Here is a 24,021-nt window from a genome sequence, read left to right on the forward strand (position 1 = left end):
AAAAAAGTGAAGCACTCGAGCTTTTATTGGTCGGGCGCTCTGGCGTCACCAACTCGACCTTTGAAGTAGCCAATCAACGGTAAGGCGGTCTTGTCACGCCTTCGCGACCCCGCCAGGAAGGGGCGGGGCTAGATGTCAAATGCAGCCAATGGATGGCCCGGGAGTCTCGGCTTCGCAGGAGCGGCGGCGCGAACTCTCCCGCAGTTCCTGACTGGAGTGCTGCGTCCATGGAGCAGACGGAGGGCGCGAGGTGAGCCGGGCTTGCGGTCTACCCTCCGGGCGCACTCCCTAGCGCTCCCGGTACTGCCGCCTCCTTGACAGGACCAGAAGCGGCTGAGGCGCCGCTCGCGAGCTCGCGGACGTACCGCGGCGCTCTCCTCACGCTGGGCCCGGCGAAGCTGAAAAGGGTCCTCGGGACGCAGGCATGAAAACCCAGCAGACAGCTCTCCTTTCCTTTCCTTCCTTTCTTTTTCTTTTTTTTTTTTTATACGCGAGGACTTGGAGAGTGAGACTTAAAGGCTCACTCTAGTTTTGCAGTGTATAGGACTTTTAGATTATTTTTTACAATGCGGTGCTCCTGTATATTTGCTGTCTTGCTCAAAAGTGGCATCAAAGTCAGGGTAGCACATCTTGGAAGGCCAGCACAGTTACTTTCAGTGACAGATTTGTAAACACAGATTTGCTGTCTGTATTTAAATACTGACTTCCCCACACTCAAAGTACCAGAAGTAGACCTATTACAGAATAAACTAATTTTTAGACACTTTGCGTTTTTATTTGAGATCGTCTGCAGTTAGGGGTTATAGACAAGTGAACTTTTTTGTTTTGGCTTTTTTGAGGGCTTTGAACTCAGGATCCTCCTACCTCAGACACCTGAGTTGTTTAAAAAATTTCCTGGGACCAAAACAAGTAAGATTCTTTGCAAGGTAGAATGGAGAGAAAAGAAGTATGTTTGTTACTTTATTCCCTCAGGGTTTTTGGAAGTCTAGTATGTGTCATATCCTATGGGAAATACCCTCAAAATATTTTCCCCAGGAATGTACCTATATTCCATTATGCTTTAATGGAACTTTTCATGGCCAGAAAACTGTTCTTAACCACCATACAATGACTCAACCACAGGGGAATTAGCGATAGTAGATTGGAACCTAGTTATTAGTGGTCTTTCTTTAAACGTCCTGTGATGGACAGTGGGCACCACTGAACATTTAAGCCTAATGATTATTTGACTGGTTTTGTAATTACAAAAATAACTGATGGCAACCAAGCTCAGTGGCCTACGCTGGGTAGAAACAGGATCAGGAATTCATAGTTATTTTTTACTACATAGAGAGTTTGAGACCACCCTGGGCTGCATTGGACCCTGTGGCAAAATTAAAGAAAAGAAAACCAAAACTGGTGGAAGCAAGGAAGATAGATTAGAGGCAAAACAGTGATTAAACTCTGAAGGCCAGTGCAGAAAGAAACACAGCTCAGTGTGGAAGTGCAAGTAGTATTATCATACGGGATTTGAATTTGAGGCCAGTCTGGGCTATATAGAGGGAGGAGCCCTTGTCTCATGCATGAATTTGGAGGACTTTCAGAGCAGTGTGGAAGCTTGGATTTGGATTCAGGTTTCAAAAGCAATTGTGAAAATAGTATCACCACATTTTAACTTTTTACAAATGGTGTAAAAAGAAAAATGTTGCTTTAACTTTTCAAAGATGAAGATCTCATTGTTGTAAAAGCTTATTGTAGCTTGAGGTACAATAAGTCTCCTTCATGTAGATGCATGTGTAATTAGCTTTTCTTTTTGTTGTTGTTACGGTAGTGGTGGTTGTTTTTTTTTTAGAGACCGGGTTTCTCTGTGTAGCCTTGGCTGTCCTGGACTGGCTTTGTAGTCCATGCTGGCCTCACAGAGATCTGCCTGCCTCTGCCTCCCCAGGTGCTGGGATTACAGACATGCACCACCGTGCCCAGCTGACAGATTTTCCAGCATCAGATAGTTTTAAATATATACTAACAGCTGTTTAAAGATTGTAGAACATTCCTGTCTACAAGTATGAGTGTGTTTGTACAATGAGTGGATGGATTAGGCTAACTAGGAACAGATGGCTCGCTTACCACAGTTAAAACCAGAGTGGAAATCCATTATTGGCTTCGTCTAAATACTTACTTTGTATTTTGTCACTGATTTTCTTTTAGTACAGAACTTGCTAAGGCCATCCGGCCTATCGATGGGAGGTCAGTCCATCAGATTTGTTCCGGCCAGGTGGTACTCAGCTTGAGCACTGCTGTAAAGGAGTTGATAGAAAATAGTGTGGACGCTGGTGCTACTAGTATTGGTAAGTTTGGAAAAGTTTAAAGCCACAACAAAAGCAACAAGTCATTATTTATTTAAGAGGCATTACTGAATTATCAGAAAACCATCAAATCCTGCTGTGCCAACTCCTGTTATTTGAAGTTAGCGCTTAGTCGTTGTGTAAGGGACTTCCTGGAACGTCCACTCAGCACTGACAGGGAACTTGTGACAGACCAAAGTAACAAGTGACCCACATTCCAGCTTGGTGAATTAATGCATTTGTATTGATGTTATGTACAGAAATATGGGTGAGAGGTTATTTACAGAATCAAGAATGATTCAAAAGCAGCTGTCTTACCAAAACACCTACCCCAGCTTTAGTGATGATCCCTGAAGGGATCTCTGAACTTTTGTAGTTGCATCTTTCCTAGACTGGTGACATTTATTTGGAGTTTCATGAGCCCCCTTGCTCCTAAAGGGAAACTTTCGAATCAGGGAAAACTGTTATGCAACAGTTTTGTGCCTAATATTTAGCTACAGAATAATAATTTAATTACATTGTGTATAGGCGTTGCTAAGAATTATATATGGAATGCCTTATTTGGTATGCAGAGTATTATGATTTGGGGGTTACTCTCTGTCATTAGATGGGGAAACTGAGGTACCAGGAATTTGTTTTTGAGGCTGTAAAGCTTGGAAATATGATCTAGGAACAGTGATTGCTGAGCCTGACTTTATGTTTTTGGTTGTGAGCCTAGTCTTGGTGAGCCATCCCTTTCTCCTGAGCCTGTTCCTCTTAATGGCTGTATTAAAAAGTATTCCTTTGGAGATAATAATAATAACAATAACAATGATAACCAACTGTTTAATCTCGGTTTACAAATAATTCAGAAGGACTTCAAAAGTAAAACATGCAGGGCTAGGGTTGTGGCTCTCTTAAAGAGTGCTTGCCTAGCATTTACAGCATCCTGGGCTTGATCTTCGGTGACACATTACACACATTTACATACACCCCTCAGAATGACAACGGTATCTTTAAAGTGTAGACATGATTGCTAAGTTTGCATTCTGTGTCACAAATATTGTCAGCAGAAAAGCTTTTAGCATGGCTTAATTATTAAGAAATAAATATGTTGAATGTTTCAGATGTAAGGCTTAAAGACTATGGGGTGGACCTCATTGAAGTTTCAGACAATGGATGTGGGGTAGAAGAAGAGAACTTTGAAGGTCTAGGTAAGATCAATGTTCCTAATGTAATCGTTTCTGTTTGTCTCAGTAACACTGAGTAACACTGTCTGAGACCACATAATGCGCCGGATGGTGTACATGTCTGTTGCTCTATCACGTAAGACATTTCGGTTTTCTTTCTTCTCTCTTTCAGCTCTGAAACATCACACTTCTAAGATTCAAGAGTTTGCCGACCTCACTCAGGTTGAAACTTTTGGCTTTCGAGGGGAAGCTCTGAGCTCGCTGTGTGCACTGAGGTGATGCATTGTTCTCATCGATTTGATGCACTGTGTAAAACTCTGCAAATGTAGGAGCATGATTAGAATCATTGTTTTCACTTTACTTTTGAAACTCTTTTGTTGTTGCTGTTGTTATTGTTGTTGTTATTTTTCAAGACAGGGTTCCTCTGTGTAGCCTTGGCTGTCCTGGACTTGCTTTGTAGACCAGGCTGGCCTTGAGCTCAGAGATCCGCCTGCCTCTGCCTCCTGAGTGCTGGGAGGTGTGCACCACCACGCCCGGCCCTCTCGTGAAACATCTTGATACCTAACTTGTGAATGCTCTTTTATCTGACTGCCAATCTAAGAAATATTTCTGAAATGTGAGAAATAAAGTAATGAGATTTAAGCAAAAAAATACTGTAAAAAAGTCATTGCCTGTCTTAAAACATTTATTAATCTTTCAGTATCACACAGGCTAGGGCTGTGGCTTAGCAGCAGAGTGCGTGCCTACAATACATAATGCCTGGGGTCAACTAGTAGCTCTTCAAAGACACATAAAAATAAAATAATGTATAGGTGATAAATTATGAGTAACATTAGTTTTAGTTTTTCAGTTTTAATGAAAAGATTTAATGAAAGCTCTATTTAATAACAGTCACCTGTAGATTTTTATAATTATATATTTGACTTATATCTTTGAATTCTTTGTAAAAGTTTTGCAAGTAGCAAATCTGAGAAATTCAAATTTAAGCTATTTTGATGACTCCTTAGTTAGTGAATACCTTAATTGTCTGAGAAGAATATCATCTTTTCAAGGACATTCTGAGAAAAAGGGAAGCTGGAAAAGGTTTTCTGTATCTACCCTGTGAGTTCCTTAGGTTTCTCCACATGTGCTAGGGCTTGAACCGTGGGTTCACAGCCACTGCTTCTGAGCTGCATCCCAGCAGCCCCTGTGCAGCCCTCAGTGGACCTGCTGTCCCTGATGCTCTCTTACAGTGATGTCACTATATCCACCTGCCACGCGTCTGCAAACATTGGGACTCGACTGGTCCTAGACCACAATGGGAAGATCGTCCAGAAAACCCCCTACCCCCGACCCAAAGGCACCACAGTCAGCGCGCAGCACTTGTTTTATACACTGCCCGTGCGCCACAAAGAGTTTCAAAGGAATATTAAAAAGGTATTGGTAAATTCACAATCCAGTCTTCTAAAGTTCTGCTAATGTAGTATGTGAGTAAAAAATGTATTGAAGATGTTTATCAGTTTGTTTTCTTACTTTAATTTAAAAATGTTAAAAAAATTTTTTTTTTGAGACTTGTCTAATTATGTATGGTCTGGTCTTGTCAACTCCTACCTTCATCTCCTAAGTGAGAGAATTACAGGTGTGTGCCACCATGCCCAGCTGTGGTGGGTTTTGTTTTTCTATAATTAAGATCATGATGTATACATTGTTTCATAACTGACTTTTCACACATTATAATTATCTTTTTTGTTCAGTTTGTACTATCTTTAACTTTTCATCATTCTTTCATGATATAGATATGCATAATTTAATTAGCTCCTTGCTGATGGTTGCTCAAATTTGATTCTAAGAGGTTTTTGTTTGTTTGCTGGTAGGTGTCTTTATCTTCTATGTGTGTGGATGTTTTGCCTGCATGCATGTCTGTGTACCACATGCATGCCTGGTGCTGTGTGAGGTCAGAGAAAGCATTGGTTCTCCTGGGACTGGAGTTACAAAAGGTTATGAGAGCCCATGGGGGTCTAAACAAATGCCGTTAACCTCTAAGCCAACTGTTCAGCCCTGGTTCTAAGTTTTTAAAGTTATCGTTTTAGCAAACAGTATTTTTTTTTTGTCTTCATTTTTAATGAACTTCTTTTCTAGTTTGAGACAAGATCTCATGCTATAGCACATACTGGCCTCAAACTCAAGACAGTCCTCGTGACTCAGCTTCCTAAATGCCAGGATTACTGGTGTGGGTTACTGTCTTAGTTAGGCTTCCTATTACTCTGATAAAACACTGTGATCAAAAGCAGCTTGGGAAAGAAAAGGTTTATTTCAGCCTACATGTCCTGATCACAGTCCATCATGAAGGGAAGCCAGCTCAGGAACTCAAGACAGAAACCTAAAAGAAACTAAAGCAAAGACCATGGAAGAATACTACTTACTTGCTTGTTCCCCAAAGCTCAATCAGCCTGCTTTTTTTTAATTTTTTCTTTTGTTTTTTGTTTTTTGTTTTTTTTGAGGCAATTTTACTCTGTGTAGTTTGAGCTGTCCTGGACTTGCTTTGTAGACCAGGCTGTCCTCAAACTCACAAAGGTCAACCTGCTTTCTTACACTATCCAGAGCTACCTACCCAGAGGTAGCACCGCCCCCAGGGAGATGGGACCTCACACATCAATCATTAACAGGCCAGTTTGTGGGGGCATTTTCTCAGTTGAGGTAACCTCTTCCCGAAAGACTCTAGCCTGTGTCAAGTTGACAGAAACTTTACAGAACAAGTCAGTAAGTATGGTAGCTACCATGCCCAGCTAGTGAATGTTTTTTTTAATTTGTCTTATATATTTATGCTAGTCTTTATATAAGGATACAATTTCTTATAAAAAAAATCAAATATAGGAGCCAGGGTGGTGGCACTCGTCTGTAATCCCGGATTCAAGAGGTGTGGGCAGAAAAAATTCAAATTGGAGGGCCATCTTGAATTACATATGACGATCATGTCTTTAAAAAAAAAAAAACGGGAATAAGTTTCTAAAGGAAACATTCTAAACTCAAAGGACGTGCACTTGTTCTAGTCTCCGAGAGAAGGTTCTGCTTTGTTGTCCAGGCTGGCCTGGACCTCGTGACCTTGTGACTTGATCCTCCAGGATGTCTAGGTTTATAGGCATGCCCTACACTTGGCTTAGAGATGTACTTTGTGTTCGTGTGGGGGTTCCTGTGTATGTGCATGTGGAGGCCAGAGGTCAACATCTTTTGTCCTCTGTCACGTCAACCTTATTTTTGGAGTAAAAATCCTTCTAACCCCGGAGGTTACAAGTTTTACTAGAAAGCCTGGCCAATCAGTCTCAGAGAGCCTCCAGTTTCCTGCCTTGCCACTCAGCTGTTTCACAGGAGGCTGGGCATTGAACCCAGGTACGCATGCTTGCCTAGCAAGCATTTTACATGCTGAGTTAGCTCCCCAGCCCCTAGAATGTGCTTCTTGGTGATGGAGCACCTGCTGAAAATGAGAGGACAGTGACGAAAGCCAAAGCTGAGTTTCATTTCATAGCATATATGGGGGTGATTCTGCACAGATCCTTGTGTTGATGATTCTTGCCCTTACTTTGTTTTCAAGGCTGTGTAGAACCTTGAGTAGGATGTTGTAAGGTTAGTCATGCAATTCCTGTAAGATCAAATAATCCTGAGTCTTGTGTTTCTCAAACAGGAGTATGCCAAAATGGTCCAGGTCTTACAGGCATACTGTATCATTTCAGCAGGCGTCCGTGTAAGTTGCACTAATCAGCTTGGACAAGGAAAACGGCAGCCTGTGGTATGCACAAATGGAAGCTCTGGCATGAAGGAAAATATTGCCTCTGTGTTTGGCCAGAAGCAGGTAGGGGCTGGCCAGCTACTGGAAAACTTTTATTTTGATTTTTAGATTTATTGTTTTAATTATTTGTATGTGGGGGGAGGGGTATTCACATGTGAGTGCTGGCACCTGCAGAGGCCAGAGATTTTGATTCCTCCTGGAGCTGGAGTTACAGGGGATTGTGAGCCACCTGACATGAGAACACCAGTGCTGAGAACAGAACTCGGGTCCACTGGAAGAGTACTGTGTGCTCTTAACCCCTGAGCCATCTCTTGAGCACCCTGAGAAACGGTTTTTGTGGGGGTTTTGTTTTTTTGTTTTTGCTGTAGTGATTGTAGCAGGTTTTATTGTCCTTCACACAGACTAAAACTTGAAAAGAGATATTTAAGTATCCTGTAGCTAAAGTTAATGTCTGGGAGCTGAAGATTTTTAAGATTTTATTCTTAGAGAATTAAATACTGTATCTTTTAATATTCCATCTCTCTTTCTGAAAAACATGTCATAAAATAGATGCTCAGGTAACTCATATTTATAGTAAACAGATTGAAGTCATAGTACTACAAAGTAGTTGTCAAGATTCTTTAATATATATGTATGTATGTATATATTGTGCTCTTAATGAGGCATAGCTTGACCTGAAAAGAAAACATTTTATCTTCCTGAAATGTGTTACCTTTCTTTCATCTTAGGAAATAACAATTCTGCTTGGTCTTGCAGTTGCAAAGCCTCATTCCTTTTGTTCAGCTGCCCCCTAGTGACTCTGTTTGTGAAGACTATGGCTTGAGCTATTCCAAGACTCAGCACAATCTTTTCCAGTGAGTACACTGTTTGCTGCCAGGAATACTACAATCACTTTTGATGAGGGTGTTGTTTATTTGTGTGTGTTTGTTTGAATAGTGATTTTAAGGTGTAAAGGGATTGTACACTGCTAAGAAAGAATGCATAAAAAAAGAATCTGGCCTAACTTAATTCAAACAGTAGCCTGGGTACATTTAGGAGGGTTTCCTGTTGAATTAGTCTTACTTTAGTTAGAATAATTTTTTAATTATTCTATGTATAATGTTTGACCTTTGGGATCTACTGAAGTTGCCCAGCTCCGTTATTATGTTTTAGTGTATGAAATATAGACACTTCCTTAAGGAGGACTGGACCTGTGAAGATCTGTATTGTTTATTTTTACACTTGTTTTTTGGCTTCTCATAAAATTCTAAAAAACGTTCTAGTTTGCTTTCTCTTGCTGTAGTAAACTCCCTAACCAAAAGTAGCATGGGGAGGAAAAGGCTTATTTCACTTATAGCTTTCAGTTATCAGGGGAAGCCAAGGATCTAAAGTGGAGGCCACAGATGAGCCCTGCTTACTGGCTCCCTTCCCATGGCCTGGTCAGTTCACTCAGACGACCCAGGCCCACCTGCCCGGGGTGACACCACCCAGAGTGGGCTGAGCCCTCCCATATCAGTCATTAATGAAGGGACTGTCCTGCAGACATGCCCACAGGCCAGTCTGATGGAAGCAGTTTCTTGGGAAGGGTCCCTCTTCCCAAGAGATTCCAGTTTGTGTCACGTTGAGTAAAAACCAGCCAGCAAAGGTGGACACGCCAATAGATAAGGGTGTTTGCTTTTGGACACAGTGCTGGGGTGGGACTCGCTCAGAGCAAGAAACTCAGCAACACCCTAAGTGCCTACATAGGTGTTAATGTTTGGAAGCGGGAATATTTTATTATATTTTAAATTGTGTGCTGGTCAAGAATGAATCCTCTCTCTCTCTCTCTCTCTCTTTCTCTCTCCCTTTCTCCTTCTCCCTTTCCCTCTCCCTCTCCCTTTCTTTCCCTCTCTCTCCGTGTGTGTGTATGTGTGTGTGAAAACTTATATAAAGGAAGCTAAGAGCAGATTTTACATATGTATATGTGTAGGTTCGTGCATGTGGAGGCCAAAAAGCCAATTTCAGGTGTCATTGTTCAGGCACCATCCACCTTGTTTTGAGATAGAACCTCTCAGAGGCCTGGAATTTATCAAGTAGGCTAAGCTGGCTGGCCGGTAAGCCCCAGATGTCCGTCTGTCTCCACTTCTCCAGCACTGGGATTTTAAGTGTGTGCCACGATGCTTGGATTTTTTTAAACATGGATTCTGGGGATCTAATCAGGTCTGAGTGCTTACACAATAAACACTTTAACAACTGAGCTTTTCTCCTTGCCCTGAGAAGGACTTTTACAAGGAAAGGGATGTGTGACTGATGTGCGGTTTGCCCTGATGCGGGGGTCACCGGCTCTTCTGTTCTGACTTGATTGTAAGGAAGTGCTCTGTAATAAGCTAGGTACCATGGCACACACTTATAATCCTAGCACTCAGGAGGCTGAGGCAAGAGGATCATGCGATCGTAAACTACATGGTGAGACTTTGCCTCAGAAGGGGAAAAAGTGTCATGTGCTGCTATAATCTTTTTCATACTGTCGTTCCTGCGTTCTTCTTGACAGCATTTCGGGCTTCATTTCACACTGCACACATGGTGCTGGGAGGAGCTCAACAGACAGACAGTTTTTCTTCATCAATCGGCGTCCTTGTGACCCCGCAAAGGTATTTTTCTCTGTTTACTTGCTTGCTGTTTTGAGACAGAGGCTGATGTAGCCCTGTTTGGCCTCAGACTTGCCTGTGTAGCCAGGACTGGCCTTGAGCATTTGAAACTCCTCTACCTCCACCTTCTGAGTGCTGGGATTACAGGTTTGGACCACCAAGCCTGGTTTATGTGGAACTAGTAATTGAACCAGGGCTTCATACATTCAAGGCAAACATTCTACTGACTGAGCTATCCCTCCAGCCCTCATGATCATCTGATACAGGCATGGAACTTGGAACTGACTCAGAAACATGCCTTTAAAATTACCTTATTTGGGGACTGGAAAAATGATTCAATGGTTAAGAGCAGTGCTCAATTCCCAGCAACTACATGGCAGCTCAAAACTCTCAGAGGAGATGTTGCCCTCTTCTGGCCTCTTCAGACAGTAGGCACTATGTGATATATAGACATACATACAGACAAAACATCCATACACGCACAAATTAATACTAAACCTTTTACAATTATTGTATGCATTTAAGTAAGTCTACAGTTTCAGTTTCATGTGTGTATAAAAGTGCTTATTATTAATATAGTTATTATCATAGAAACTATCATTACTGGACAGAAGTAAACATTCCAAAACATCCAAACTTTTTATTGCACACTGACCACATGCATTTGTTTGTGTGTTTTCTCTTCCTTTTGTCAATTTTACAGGAAAATAAGGGCAGAACCTATGACCCAAAGTCCTTATGAGGCTTTAATGGCTTGGCTCTGACTTGTGCATCCTCAGGAACAGTGACATCAGTGATATTTTGTTTCCAATGGCACTGTAAAATTCAGCTGCGTCCTGAGTGTGACCCAGTTTATACATTTGAAAATTAGTGTGATTATCCTTGTCATTTAATAACTGCATTGTAATATCATACGACTGAACCTAAGTACGTTTGAACATGCTTTACGAACATGAACTGCACCTGCATTCTCTCTGCCCATCCATTCACCTACCAAGCTCTGTCTTCCTCCCTCAGTCTCTGCAATACTGGGATTCTAAGTGTCTATCATCATACCTGGCAGAATTGTCTCGAAGAACATCCTTTGACTGGAAAGAGTCGGTGTTAGGAGTCTTATTTATCTAGTCACTGTACCTAATAAGCCCTTTAGCAGGGTGTGTTTGTTCTTGCCTGGAATTTAGAACTAAGAAGGCTAAGTTAAGAAGATCAAGAGTTTGAGCCCCTGAAACAAATCCTTTTGAAGAATATAAGGAAACTTCCAATAATGTATGTATTTTTTCCTTTGATTGTAGAATACCTTCACAAGTGTGTATATGTATACATGTGTGTATATTTTTAAGACATCAAACTGTAGAGGTTTTAGTTGTTTTCTCAGTGCTGAATATTGAACCAGTGTCTCGACATTCTACATGTGCTGTATCGCTGAGCTATATCCCCACCCCCACCCCTCTTCTTCCTTTTTTTTTTTTTTTTTTCCCATGAAACTAGACAAGGTCTCACTAAACTACCTTGGTTGACATTGAGTTCACTCTGTAGCCCAAGCTGACCTTGAACTTTCCACCTTCCTGCCTCTGCCTCTTGAGTACCTGGAATTGTGGGCCTGTATGTTATGGCCTAGCTAAAATGTATACTGAGGAATATGTAGTTTACTGCATACCATTCATACATTAACAACACTGCGTAGAGAGCTGGGAGTATGGTCCAGTTGACAGAGTGTTTGCCTAGCATGCGCAACGCCCTGGGTTCCATCTCTTGCACCTCATTAAACTAGAAGTGGTGGTGTATGACTATAAGCCCAGCATCAAGGTGGAGGCAGGAGGATCAGAAGTCCACGGTCATCCTTAGGTGGGCTGCACGAAACCCTGTGTAGAAAGAAATGCTAGAAAGCTGTGTAGGTTTAATAAAGCTTCACGGAAATAGATCCCTGGGTGACATGTTAGAATAACATGTTAGTGCGTGGACAGAGCACGTATTCTTTTCTTATCTGTTTCTCATAGGTCTCTAAACTTACTAATGAGGTTTATCACATGTATAATCGGCATCAGTATCCATTTGTTGTTCTTAACATCTCTGTTGATTCAGGTAAGTTCCATTCAAGTTCCAATGAAAAAATCTGGCCTATTCCTGAAAGAATAAAATGAAACTATAAGGCTCTGATATGGCTGACAAGAAAACAACTGGTAATCTTGTAATTTTCCTTTTTATACTGGCCATCTTCTATTCTGTTGAAACGGTGTTCATTGTATTACTAGGAAATGTAACTTTAAACTTGAACAAATTGAGAAAATATACCTACAGGTTCTTGATTTTGAAAGTAATTTAATTTTATATGTATTTTTTCCTTTTGATTGTTAAATTCTGACATATTAGATCCACATTTTCTAGACATTTTGACATATGTATATGTCTTTCTTGAGACAGACATGCTCATATAGACATGTGCCAATATGTACTCATACTAATTAACATTTGTGGAAAGAAATAACTTTTTGTCTTTATTTGTAGATGTAAACATTTTATTTTTGTGTCATTAAAAATTACTTAAAAAAAATAACATCATTTGGGGCCCTGAAGAAATGGCTCAGTGGATAAGAGCTCTTCTTGCTCTTGCAGAACACTGAGATTGGGTCCAGCCCTGACATCAGACACTCCTAACTGCGGGTAACTCCAGCACGCTCTTCTGCCTGCATCTGTTTGCACATCATGTGTGCCCACAGAGGCCAGCTGTGTCAGGTCCTGAGGGAGCTGGAGTTACATGTGGTTGTGAGCCACCTGGGATCTAGGGATCAAATGCTGGTCCTCGGGAAGAATAGTAGGTGTTCTTAACCTCCAGGACATCTCTTCAGCTGGAGTCTCTCTTGATTTTGCTGCTGCACTTCATATTCCAGGATAGCTATCCCACAATCCTCAGCTACATAGGCTCAAGATCAGCCTGGGCTATGTGAGACACTGTCTAAAAATAACATTTAATGATATTGATATAATAATACATTTTTAAAATAAAGATAAAATTATTATTTCCTAACTTATTTAAAAAGGTAACTTTATGGACTGATAAGATAGCTCAGTAGGTAAAATGCTTGGTGGGCAAGTGTGAGGACTACAGTTCAGATCCCGTGCACACGTGTAAAAAGCTGGGTTCAGCTGCACGTGCCTGTAATCCCAGTGCTAGGAGGGAGCAGTAGGAGCTTATTTAGGGCATGTCACCCAACCAGTCAAGCCAGACGGTGAGCTCCAGCTTCTGTGAGATTCCCAATCCTGAAAATAAGGTGGAGAAGCAACTGAGGAAGACACTGGATGTCAACCTCTGGCCTCCACACACACACGTATGTCTAGCCACACACACAGAGACTACACAAATTGTATATATATATATCTTCAAAAAAGTACTTTGGTAATTTATGAATACTAGTCTGGACGCCAGTCTGAAATTCAGTCTTGACTGGTTTTAATTAATAGTACAAATGAGTGAAAGTTTGTGGTTAAAATCGTATTGCTAAAGGTGAGCTTAAGCATGTGCTTTGTCTTTGCCTTAGAACATGTTGATATCAACGTGACTCCAGATAAAAGGCAAATTTTGCTGCAGGAGGAGAAGCTTTTGCTGGCAGTTTTAAAGACCTCCTTGATTGGAATGTTTGACAGTGATGCAAACAAGCTTAGTGTCAACCAGCAGCCACTGTTGGATGTTGAAGGTAAGAAAAATACAGTCATGTGACCTTCTGAAAGTTTAAGCTGTTGTGATACTTCCTTTTTTTTTTTTTCCCTCAGTACTTCTTAACATGAAGTAGAACTTTTCTGATAAAGAGAAAACGTCACTGTAGAAAGTATATTTATTAGAGGCTACACATGGTGGCACACAGCTTTAATCCCAGCGCTCAGGAGGCAGAGACAGGTGGATCTCTGTGGGTTCAAGCCCAGCCTGGTCTACAGAGAAAGTTCCAGGCCAACCAAAGGGACATAGTGAGACTCTGTCTTAACAACAACAAAAAGAAAAAAAAAAAAGAAAAGAAAAGTAAAGTACAGTATCTATTAAAAAAGAGATGTCTTTTTAAAATAGGATTTAAGGTAGAAGTTGAGGATTGTCACTCGATTGTCACTTGAGGTTGTTCTGACCTCTACACTCAAAAAGCATGTGTATGTATGCACACACACACTATCACAAACTTTTTTTAAAAAAAGCTTATGACGGCTAGGTGTGGTGACACATGCCTGCAATCCCAGCATTTGTGAGACTGAGACAAGAAGTTCTCCCACAGTTGAAGGCAAGCCTGGTCTACATAGTGAGGTCCATCCTAGCTATGGGTCCATAGTGAGAGAAACAGACTGAGAGACTTGGAGTCATTCAGTCTACTGTCTTCTAATTATTTTTTAGCATCCATCAAAGTCATATGTAACTTTTCAGTCAGTCATTCATTCTCATGACTGTCCAGTATTCCACTCAGATCAAATATCACAGTTTTTGTGTATGTATATGTGGGTATTCAGGTTGCCTCCAGTGTAGGGCTATAGAAAAGAGCTGTCACTCACCCTCAGACATGTTCCAGGACGAATCAGTATGTCCTGGTTTGTTTATTTGTTTAAGATTTTTTAAATGTGAGTGTGTGTGCCTGCTGTGTGCATCTGCCATGTATGTGCAATATTCAGAGAGTCCAGAAGAGTCTTCGGAGCTGGAGTTATAGATGGTTGTGAGCTGCCTTCACAAGTACTGGGAATGGACTTCAAATCCTCTGGAAAAGCAGAAAGTGCTTGTAACTGCTGAGCTATCCCTCCAGCCCTGGTTTTGTCTCTTTGAGACAGTCTTTCTATGCTCCACATCGGCTGTCCTGAAACTCTCTGTCTTCCTCTGTCAGCCTCCTGAGTGCCGAGATCATAGGCATGCAGCCTCATGCTCTGATTTCTGATGGAGGAGCTTGGTCACAGATGTGCATACATTTAGGTTCCATTTATAGCCCATTTAAGATGGGATCTGGCCAGGGTTGCTATGCTTTATTTGCAGTTTGGCCTCTTTTGTAAAATGCCTATTCACATAAAAATAATCCTCTTGTTTCCCTTCAATACACTCCTGATTCTCTTCTGTGCCTTTCTGCTTAGGTAACTTAGTAAAGATGCATGCATCGGAAATGGAAAAGCCGGTGTCAGGAAAGCAAGATAACTCTCCTTTATTGAAGATCACAGCAGATGAGAAAAGGGTAGCATCCATTTCCAGGCTGAGAGAGGCCTTTTCTCTTCATGCTCCCACAGAGGTCAAGTCTTGGAGCCCAGAGTCTCCTGAACTGAAAAAGAATTATCCAAGTCAAAAAAGGGGTGTGATGTCTTCTCATCCTGCAGATCTCATCTCTTATAGAGGCCTGCGCGGTTCCCAGGACAATTTGGTGAGTCCCAGAGAAAGCCCTGGTGAGTGTGTGAACAGAATGAAAACAGAAAAAGACTCAGGGCTCAGCAGCACCCCAGCCAGCTCTGAGGAAGGGGTCAGCACCCCAGAACTGGCCAGTGGCTTTAGCAGTGACTCTACAGAGATCTCTCCAGGAGACAGGTCTTCACAGGAAAACACAGACTGTGCTGAGCAGCTACTTGAAGTACATGGCCGTCTTCCAGGTACACAACATCATTTGAAGCAAGAAGACAGCGGATATAAATGTAAAGCTTTGCCTCCACCACCTCATCTCTCACCCTCAAACGCTAAGCGTTTCAAGACAGAAGAAAGGCCTTCAAATACTGACATTCCTCACAAGTTGCTAGACACTCACAGCACCTCAGCAGCTCAGGTTGATGTCGCTGTGAAAATTGATAAGAAAATCGTACTCCTCGACTTCTCCATGAGTTCCTTAGCTAAACGTATGAAGCAGTTGCGGCACCTACAGCAGCAGAATGAGAGGGAACAGACTTACAGGAAATTTAGGGCCAAGATTTGCCCTGGAGAAAACCAAGCAGCAGAAGATGAGCTCAGAAAAGAGATCAGGTACTGTTTGTTCTTACCGGTGTTTTGGTCAGGCTTGTGATTGGTTATTCTGACTGAACCGAGGCTGACTTTGTAGAGATTCAGTGTTGGCCTTCTGCGTTATCTTGATGTCTTCATTTCTTGCACTGTGTAGACAGTGTCTTCAGCACCACAATCCATCCTATGGCTTGAGATTCCTCTGGAGGCAGCCCTACCCAGCGCCTTCCCCATATCACAAGCCCCCAGTTAGACTTACCCTCTCCCCACTTCTTCATTGCTCCCTTTCTCTGATTCTGATGTTGAATTTGGGCTTGATTTTTAACCCCACAGATTGGTCATTTGCTTCTTAATCTCTTTTGGCAAAGATGTTTCTATTCACTAACTTCTTGCCTTTCACATATGTAGTGTCAGTTTTCCTGGTTTTGTTTGTTTTTCTTTTGTTTTTGAGACAGGGTCTCATATAACCCAGGCAGACCTGAAACTCACTGTGTAGCTGAAGATGGCCTTGAATTCTTCATCCTCTTACCTTTGCCTCCCAATTGCTGGGATTACAAGTATGCTTTGCAAGTTTTCTGTGGTGTGTGTGTGCGTGTGTGTGTGTGTCTTTTAAGCAGCATTTCCTCATGTACCCTAGAGTGGCTTTGTTTTGTTCTTTTTTGTTTTATTTTCTGAGACAGGGTTTCTCTGTGTAGCCCTGGCTGTCCTGGACGCGCTTTGTAGATCAGGCTGGCCTTGAACTCAACAGGCATCTGCCTGCCTCTGCTTCTCTGAGTGTTGCCCAGATCCATGACTTTGAATTCATGATTGTCTTGTGTTAATCTCCTCAATGCTGGGATTACAGATGTGTGCCACCATGCCTGGCTGTTGTAGAAAGAGACCTACCTAAGATTCTGTTAACCCAGATCACCAAACTAGTACCAATTTTTTCCTCCAGGTTGTCATCCTGGGAACCAGAGCAGATTGACATAGTTCCCTGGGGCATCTTACTAGTCACCTGTGCAGATCAAGTGTTGCTTCCACATCACTATCTTTGCTGTACATTACCCTGGTGGCTAGACCATACAAGCATTTCTCCTGGATTGTGTTGCTGCCTTATATGTGTTATGAGATTAGAAACAATTGAGTATCATCAGGAGAGAATTTATTAGATGAACTATGGTGCATGTATTTGAATTCTAGTACAGTCATGAAGAACAGAGTACCAGCTCCTGAGAGGTTGAAGCAGGAAGACCAGGAGGTTGAGGTCAGGATGAGTAACAGAATGAGACTCTGTCTCAAAAAAGAAAGAAAGAAAAAGAGAGAGAGAGAAAGAAAAGGCAGGAAGGAAAGAAAGGAAGAGTAGTAGTGAATCTAAAGTTGGATGTTAGTGTCATGTCCCTATAATTTCAGCTACTTGGGCAGACTGAAAATAGGGGCCATTCAAAAGCCCAGACAACATATTAAGAACTAGCTTTAAAAAAAAAAAAATTGTAGATCTATATGTGTACACCTAAAAAAGAATCTAAGTGATGAAAGTAGAGCAGAATAAAAGTGCTTAGTTCAATTTTTTTTTAACTTAAATTCATGTGTGAGCAAAGATTTAGAAGTACATATGCCAGATTTTTGATAGTAGTCATGAAGGCCATCTCTGGGAACCAGAGCTGACTGGGATATTTCCCCAGGTCGTCTTGTTAGTCTTCTGTGCAGATCTAGTGACTATACAGATAATTGAGGTTATGTGTAGAAAGTACAATGGTTACCTTTTCTACTTTACACTTTTGTATACTTTTTTTAATTAAAGTGTTGTGTTTTATAATCAGAAATAATCTTCAAAGGTGTCTTATAACTAATGTTTGTATTGCAGTAAGTCGATGTTTGCAGAGATGGAGATCTTGGGTCAGTTTAACCTGGGATTTATAGTAACCAAACTGAAGGAGGACCTCTTCCTGGTGGACCAGCATGCTGCGGACGAGAAGTACAACTTTGAGATGCTGCAGCAGCACACTGTGCTCCAGGCGCAGAGGCTCATCACGTGAGCTCACACAAGCTTCAGAATTTCCAGTGCTGTTTCTCACATCCTCCCACTATTCATTGGGATGAATGGCTTATACCAGTATCTGTATGCTTATATGTATACAAGTGGGGGTTTTGCCAAAGATATCTGTAGAACACATTTTTATACCTTTACATATTAATAATCATAGCTCCCATTTATTGAGTGCCGTCACACGGAAAACTGTGTTCAAGCAATTTCTTTTTTTAATCCAAGCAAACATACAGGGTAATTATGTTGCCACCGCCATCTCACAGTGGTAAAATTGCACACATTCAGAAACGTTAATCAGCTTGCCTAAAGTGTTCTTGCGGTATCAGGCCCTTCGAGCTGTTTGAAATGATGTTCACTGGATGGCCAGAGAATCTTCTTGGTGGAGGGTAACTGAGTATATTAGGCCTAGTATACAGTGGTGCAGACCTTTACAGACTCGTCTCCTACAGTCTGCTACGTAGACCAGGCTGGCCTCAAACTCACAGACACCTGCCTGCCTCTGCCTCCCAAGTGCGGGGAGTAAAGTTTTGTGCACCGTGTCTGCTCCATAAGGGTCTTTAAAAGGGATATTTTATAAACCATCCACAACAGTGCTATTTTGCTTTCATTTCTGCTCTGTCAGTAAATGTTTGCCTTAGTTTATAGTCTGAGTCTTCTGTTTTTCAGGCCCCAGACTCTGAACTTAACTGCTGTCAATGAAGCTGTGCTGTTGGAAAATCTGGAAATATTCAGAAAGAATGGCTTTGATTTTGTCATTGATGAGGATGGTGAGTTTAACAATTAGGACTGTGGGGTCCTGTGTTTTAGAAACTCAGAAGCATGCGCTTGCCCTTTTTTTGGTGCAGGTGTTTGTTATAAGTAGCTATGGATTAAAGTACTCTTTTCTAGTAATGGATTTTCGTTAATTTTTTTTCTTTTAGCTCCAGTCACTGAAAGGGCTAAATTGATTTCCTTGCCAACTAGTAAAAACTGGACTTTTGGGCCCCAAGATATAGATGAACTGATTTTTATGCTAAGTGACAGCCCTGGGGTCATGTGCCGGCCCTCCAGAGTCAGGCAGATGTTTGCCTCCCGAGCCTGTCGGAAGTCTGTAAGTAAAATGAGTTCCACCACTGGGGCCGAGGGGCCTAAGGGAGTTCAGGTCAGCTCTTGGTCTGTTGATGCTGTTAGCACCTTCATGATGCTGTGAGATAGTTAGAGCTGCATTGTCTGTTGGCATAACATGACAGGTCTGCATTGTCTTTTACCTCTAACCTTGCTGTTCGTTCCCTGCAGATGTAAGCAGCGTTTTAGCTCAGTTTTTTGAGCCTAGCAGTTAGCTTTGTACCTCCTTCATCCATGGGCCTTATGGGTAATGCCACCCTGCATTGAGAAAGATTTCCTGCCTCCAGGGCAAGACAACACCATCAGAGCTCCAGTAGAGCCATTTAGTCACAGGTGTCCCACAGGAGCTGTTTGCGATCACTGATGCTGTGTCTGTGCACCTCATATTTGTATGGCCAGTGGTAAAGATGGGGCTGGGTATTAACCCAATGTCCAAATAAAAAAAGCAACGCCATCACCTGGCCACATTCCTGAGTTCTCCAGCAATTCCTTGAGCCCATGTAGTATACCTGTCCTGTTCCAAGTATGGTGGGGGAGAGAAATAGACACAAACAAATAATGACCCCTTAAGCAACAGCAGTATGGAATTTAAACCAATGTGTGACCACAGAAAAATGTGAACAAGGTGCTCCCTTGACTGGTAAGCTAGAACCTCCATGGGTAAACATGTTCCTGATAGAAAAAAATAGTATAGTAAACACGGAAACCAGAGGCTGCCTCTGCCTGAAGAGTGAGAGCAAAGCGGCACCCAGGGGGCACACCATTGTCTTACTGTTCATAGTGCGAGTGAGTGCTGAGTTCAAGAAGTGCAGAGGGGAAGGGGTGGCAGCTCTGGGAAGCAAACAGGGTTCGGTGCTATGTTGTAGGCTTGCCTTCAGAAAAGAGTTGCTTGTGGACCACTGGTGGGGGTTAGTTGTAGAGCACTTGCGTGCATGCACACAGAGGCAGACAGACAGACAGAGAGCAAGGGTGCCCAGGATCTGGTTGGGTCTGATTTCCAGTCACACATCCTTGGTTAGTAGAAACTGTTTTATCCTGTAGTGAAAGTGTCAGAGCAAGGTGGTCTGTGTGGACAGTCAGGCCGGGCGCTTCACCCATCTGAGGAGCCGTGGTGTGGAGCCAGACACTGCATTTCCACATGACACATACTCCAGTCTGTGCTTGCCTTTCTAGCCCCTTTTCCTCCTCTGCTCCAGCCACAGTCAAGGGGCTGCAGTCACTGTCTCCTGTCACCTCAGGCCCTTTTCTTCCTTCTGTTCCCTACTTGGACGCACCATCACTGCTCCTCACATGCCTGGCTCCCTCCTGTCTGCAGTCACCCCATATGAGACATTTGTTAACTTGCTTATTGTCTTTGTGCCTCTAGTGTGACAGAGCCCTGCCTTGTCCCTGGGTCTAGGTCTGTGCTGACATCTGGTGGACACTTCATGTGCTATAATAGGAAGAAAGATGGCAACAGAGGAGTTTAGGCCTGTCTGCATGCCCATCTCTACCTGTTCTTAGAGTCGCAGCATGTTGGGGTGTGCTATAGCATCTGTTCCCCACATGCACATCACAAAGCTCTTCATGCTTTGGAAAGAGAAAGAAACGTACTATTTCACTGGAGTAGGCAGGGCATTTGAGCAGGAGCCTGAAGGAGGGAGCACTGCAAAAAGATATGGGGGAAGCAAGACCCAAGCTCAGGGAAGCTAGTTCTCTGGTTCCAAGGCTTGCTTTGTGCATGTGCATGTGAGGATAGTGTGCCAGTGTTGCGGGGAAGATGGTTGCAGACTGGGATGTTATCCTTAGTTACTGTTCTAGGGCTATGAAGAGATGCCTTGAGCAAGGCAACTTACAAGAGGAAGCATTTAACTGGGGCTTATTTACAGTTTCAGAAGGTGAGTCCACAATCATCATGGTGGGGAGCATGTTGGCAGGCAGGCAGGCGTGGCACTGCAGCAGTAGCTAAAAGCTTACACCCTGATCTGTAGGCTGCAGAGAGAGGGCAGAGTGGGAGGGAGAGAGAAGAGACGGCCTAGTGTGGGGAAAACTCGAAGCCTACCTCCAGTGACATTCCTCCTCCAAAAGGGCCACACCTCCTAATCTTTCCCAAACAGTCCAGCAACAGGGAACCCAACCTCAAAGTATGCAAGCTCCTGGGAGCCATTCGCATTCAAACTACCACAGGTACACCGGCACATTAGGCAAGGACTCAGGCTTTTACTGGGGTAAAGGAAGAGCTAGCCTGTGAGTTACAGGCCAGCCAGGGTTACATACAGTGAGGCCCTATCTTCAAGAAGAAGGGGAAAAATAGGGACTGGGATGGCAGTTCAGCGTGTAAAGTGTGCATCCAGGGGCTCACTGTCTGGTCAGTCTAGCCAAAATAACAAAATGCAGGTTCAAGGAGAGAATCCTGTCTCAAAAACTAAGACAGCGATAGACATCAGTGTCAGTCTCTAGCCTCCATGCACTTAGGCATAAACATACACACACCCCAAAATAAAATAAACTTAAGTAATAAAAGTCCTTGCTGCCTGCTGAGTGGAGGGTGGCACTCCAGACTCCTCTAGTTGCCAGGGTGAGAGGAGAGAAGTGAAGTCATGTGGCACTGTTGAGAGAAGGGGGGATGCTGTGCCCCCACAGCCTGAGCCATAGAGCAGGACAGACAGAGCACTGAGCTGTCAGAAGGCGGGGCCTCTGGGGATGTTCTTCAGGAAATGTGTTTGATCTATGGTTTTGTCTGGTTTCATCTTAGCATGCTCCTGAAGATGCTTTAACAAAGGCCAAACTCTCCACTGTTGTCTCGTACTCAGGTAATGATTGGAACCGCTCTCAATACTGGCGAGATGAAGAAGCTTGTCGCTCACATGGGTGAGATGGACCACCCCTGGAACTGTCCCCATGGACGGCCAACCATGAGGCACATTGCAAATCTGGATGTCCTCTCTCAGGACTGATACTTACTGCTTGTGGGATAGAGGATTGCAGATTGTTCTGTTTTGGAAAGATGGGGTTATAAGTAACCTGTTTATCATGCTCAAAAATTAACATGCTGCTTCCATGCACCGGATCCACTTAAAAACAATGTTAAGCCAGGCATAGTGGCATATGCCTGTAGCCCAGCTGCTTGGGAGACCCCGGTGGGAGGCTCACTTGAGCCCAGGAGTTTTAAGATCATCCTGAGCTATGTTAATGAGACTCCATTTAAAAAAAAAAAAAAATTAAGCCTTTTCACTATTTTGTCTGCAGTTATTACTCTGCAATTTGAGTGTGTGTGTATCTGTCTATCTGTCTGTCTTAGAAAAACAAGAGGCAGAGGCAGGTGGATCTCTCTGAGTTTAAGGCCGGTCTGCAAAGCAAATCCAGAACAGCCAGGACTACACAGTGAAACCCTGTTTGGAAAAAGAAAAAGAAGACCACTTTGGAAGTTAGCCAGTCTTCCTTCTGGCTGGGGGTTTTTTAGTCTGCAACTTTCAACCCTCAATGAGAGTTGAATTCGTATTTATTTGCTTCTTTTTTTTTTTTTTCTGTCCCCCACCCCTGTGTTTTGAGATGTGTTCATGTAATTCAGACTTGCCTTGAACTTGCTTTGTGGCCAAGGTTGGCTTAGATCTGATCTTGCTTCCACCCCACAAGCGCTGGGACTGCAGGTGTGCGCCACACGCCCAAGTTAAAAGCAATGGTCTCAAAAAAAAAAAATAAAGCAATGGTCTTTTGAAATTAGCAGTTCTCAATCCTAACTCATATTAAATTAAAAAAACAAAGGGATTCTTTACCTGATTGAAAAGAAAATAATGACTAGAATGAATAGGACTGGGGGGTGTGGAGGGATGAGACAGAGTCTCATGGAGCCCTAGCTAACGTAGGGCTTCTGTATAGAGCAGGCTAGCCTTGAACTCAGAGATTCTCCTGCCTCTGCTCCCGAATTCTGGGATTAAAGACATATACCACCACACCTGGCCTGACGTCATTAAATAAATGTTCCTCAGTGCTATTCTAGGCAGGGGCAGAGGCAGAAGGAGAGAAGGAGAAAAATGGATTTTGCTGTAGCTCAGTGCTGTAATTTGGTTTCCTCGGGATATGAACTATGGGGTTTTGATTCTGTTTCCTTGGAAACTCGTCCATTTAAACTGTCCAAAAATGGCACAGTGGTGTCACTTGCAGGTAATTCCCCTTCCATCTTCCTCTGCTGTGTGACTCCTGGGAAAGATCTACCATGGTTCAATGTGACGAGGTGGTGAGGACATAGCTCTTTGCATTCATTTTGACGAAGTTTGTGCTACTGCTGGGCAGGGTGCCACAGGCCTGTGAATTTCAGCACAGCTAAGGCAGGCTGATCTCTGAATTTGAGCCAGCCTGGGCTGCCACATAGTTCCAGGCCAGTCAGGGTCATGTACCAAAATTCTGTCTCAAAACAAACTGCTAGGGCAAGTATGCAGGCTCTCATTTAATATTCACAGGAACACTGCAAATTGGGAGTCTTAGGAGGTACAGTAATGACGCCTCAAAAAAGTCTGTTTCTGATCACCAGAACCTGTGACTGTCACGGTATACATAACATGGGATTAAGGATCCTGGTGATGGGGAGGTTGTCCTGTGCAGTCTGATGGGCCATCTGTCACTTAGTTCTTCAAAGTGTACACAGACTCCCTAGAAGCCCCCAGTGAGGCCAGGTCCACAATTTAACAGCTATGATAATGTATGGCTTCAAGCCATTGTTCGGTTTAAAGCAATGGTGAAAAACAAAAGCTTGTTATTCTATTTTATAATGAAGAAACCTGTTGAGAGGGACCACACACTTTTCAGTTAGAGCTGGGAAAAATCCAGGTTGATACACCCGGATCCAGTGTCTAGCCAATTCCTCCCTTCCTTGGGAATAAGCACGGTAAAACCTGATGCTATCAAGCGTCCTGTGGGTCCCGCGGCCCCTTTAAGAGTACCGGAGGCGGGGCTTGTGGCAGTTGCTTGGAGACCGCCTAGCTCCCAGGACGCTAGGTCCTTGCTACCACTTTTGGATCTGCAGGCCTGGCCAGAGCAAGTGGGTGAGCACCCTGAGGTAGTCCTAGGCGCGCAGCAACAACTGAAAGTCAGTTCCTTCCTTAGCTTCCCAAGACC

The 24,021-nt window shown here is 43.0% G+C and overlaps 2 protein-coding genes across 9 annotated transcripts in view; both read left to right on the forward strand.

The window, feature by feature from the left end:
• The first annotated feature begins 2 nt into the window (after positions 1-2).
• Pms2 (PMS1 homolog 2, mismatch repair system component) lies at positions 3-22,143 on the forward strand. Of its 6 annotated transcripts, none has more exons than XM_060368089.1 (15): positions 3-250; positions 2,190-2,324; positions 3,428-3,514; positions 3,663-3,765; positions 4,723-4,906; positions 7,149-7,316; positions 8,010-8,107; positions 9,763-9,862; positions 11,857-11,941; positions 13,396-13,551; positions 14,951-15,818; positions 17,641-17,808; positions 18,490-18,590; positions 18,744-18,913; positions 21,720-22,143. In XM_060368089.1, exons 1-15 carry the CDS (start codon positions 133-135, stop codon positions 21,861-21,863), a joined length of 2,685 nt encoding a protein of 894 aa, XP_060224072.1. In that variant the 5' UTR covers positions 3-132; the 3' UTR covers positions 21,864-22,143. The 6 variants fall into 6 exon arrangements, with proteins under 6 accessions (XP_060224072.1, XP_060224073.1, XP_060224076.1 ...); XM_060368090.1 differs by having other exon boundaries at positions 109-250; positions 2,185-2,324; XM_060368093.1 differs by lacking the exons at positions 3-250; positions 2,190-2,324; positions 3,428-3,514; positions 4,723-4,906 and having other exon boundaries at positions 7,198-7,316.
• A 144-nt stretch (positions 22,144-22,287) lies between these two features.
• Positions 22,288-24,021, forward strand: part of Rsph10b (radial spoke head 10 homolog B) — a 38,941-nt gene continuing 37,207 nt past the window's right edge. The window contains exon 1 of one of the 3 annotated variants that reach the window (XM_060368096.1): positions 22,288-23,992. The gene's annotated coding sequence lies outside the window, so the exon portion shown is untranslated. The remainder of the gene's footprint in view (positions 23,993-24,021) is intronic. The other 2 variants (XM_021651775.2, XM_060368098.1) reach the window with 2 other exon arrangements.

This window comes from Meriones unguiculatus, chromosome 15, assembly GCF_030254825.1.
Source record: "Meriones unguiculatus strain TT.TT164.6M chromosome 15, Bangor_MerUng_6.1, whole genome shotgun sequence".
Classification (NCBI taxonomy): domain Eukaryota; kingdom Metazoa; phylum Chordata; class Mammalia; order Rodentia; family Muridae; genus Meriones; species Meriones unguiculatus.

Excerpts from the sequence above, each read along its gene's own strand:
- Pms2 (XM_060368089.1), top strand. The coding sequence starts at position 133 with ATGTCAAATGCAGCCAATGGATGGCCCGGGAGTCTCGGCTTCGCAGGA. Across the intron at positions 251-2,189 it reads GAGCAGACGGAGGGCGCGAG|AACTTGCTAAGGCCATCCGG; the intron begins GTGAGCCGGGCT and ends CTTTTAGTACAG. Across the intron at positions 9,863-11,856 it reads GTCCTTGTGACCCCGCAAAG|GTCTCTAAACTTACTAATGA; the intron begins GTATTTTTCTCT and ends TGTTTCTCATAG.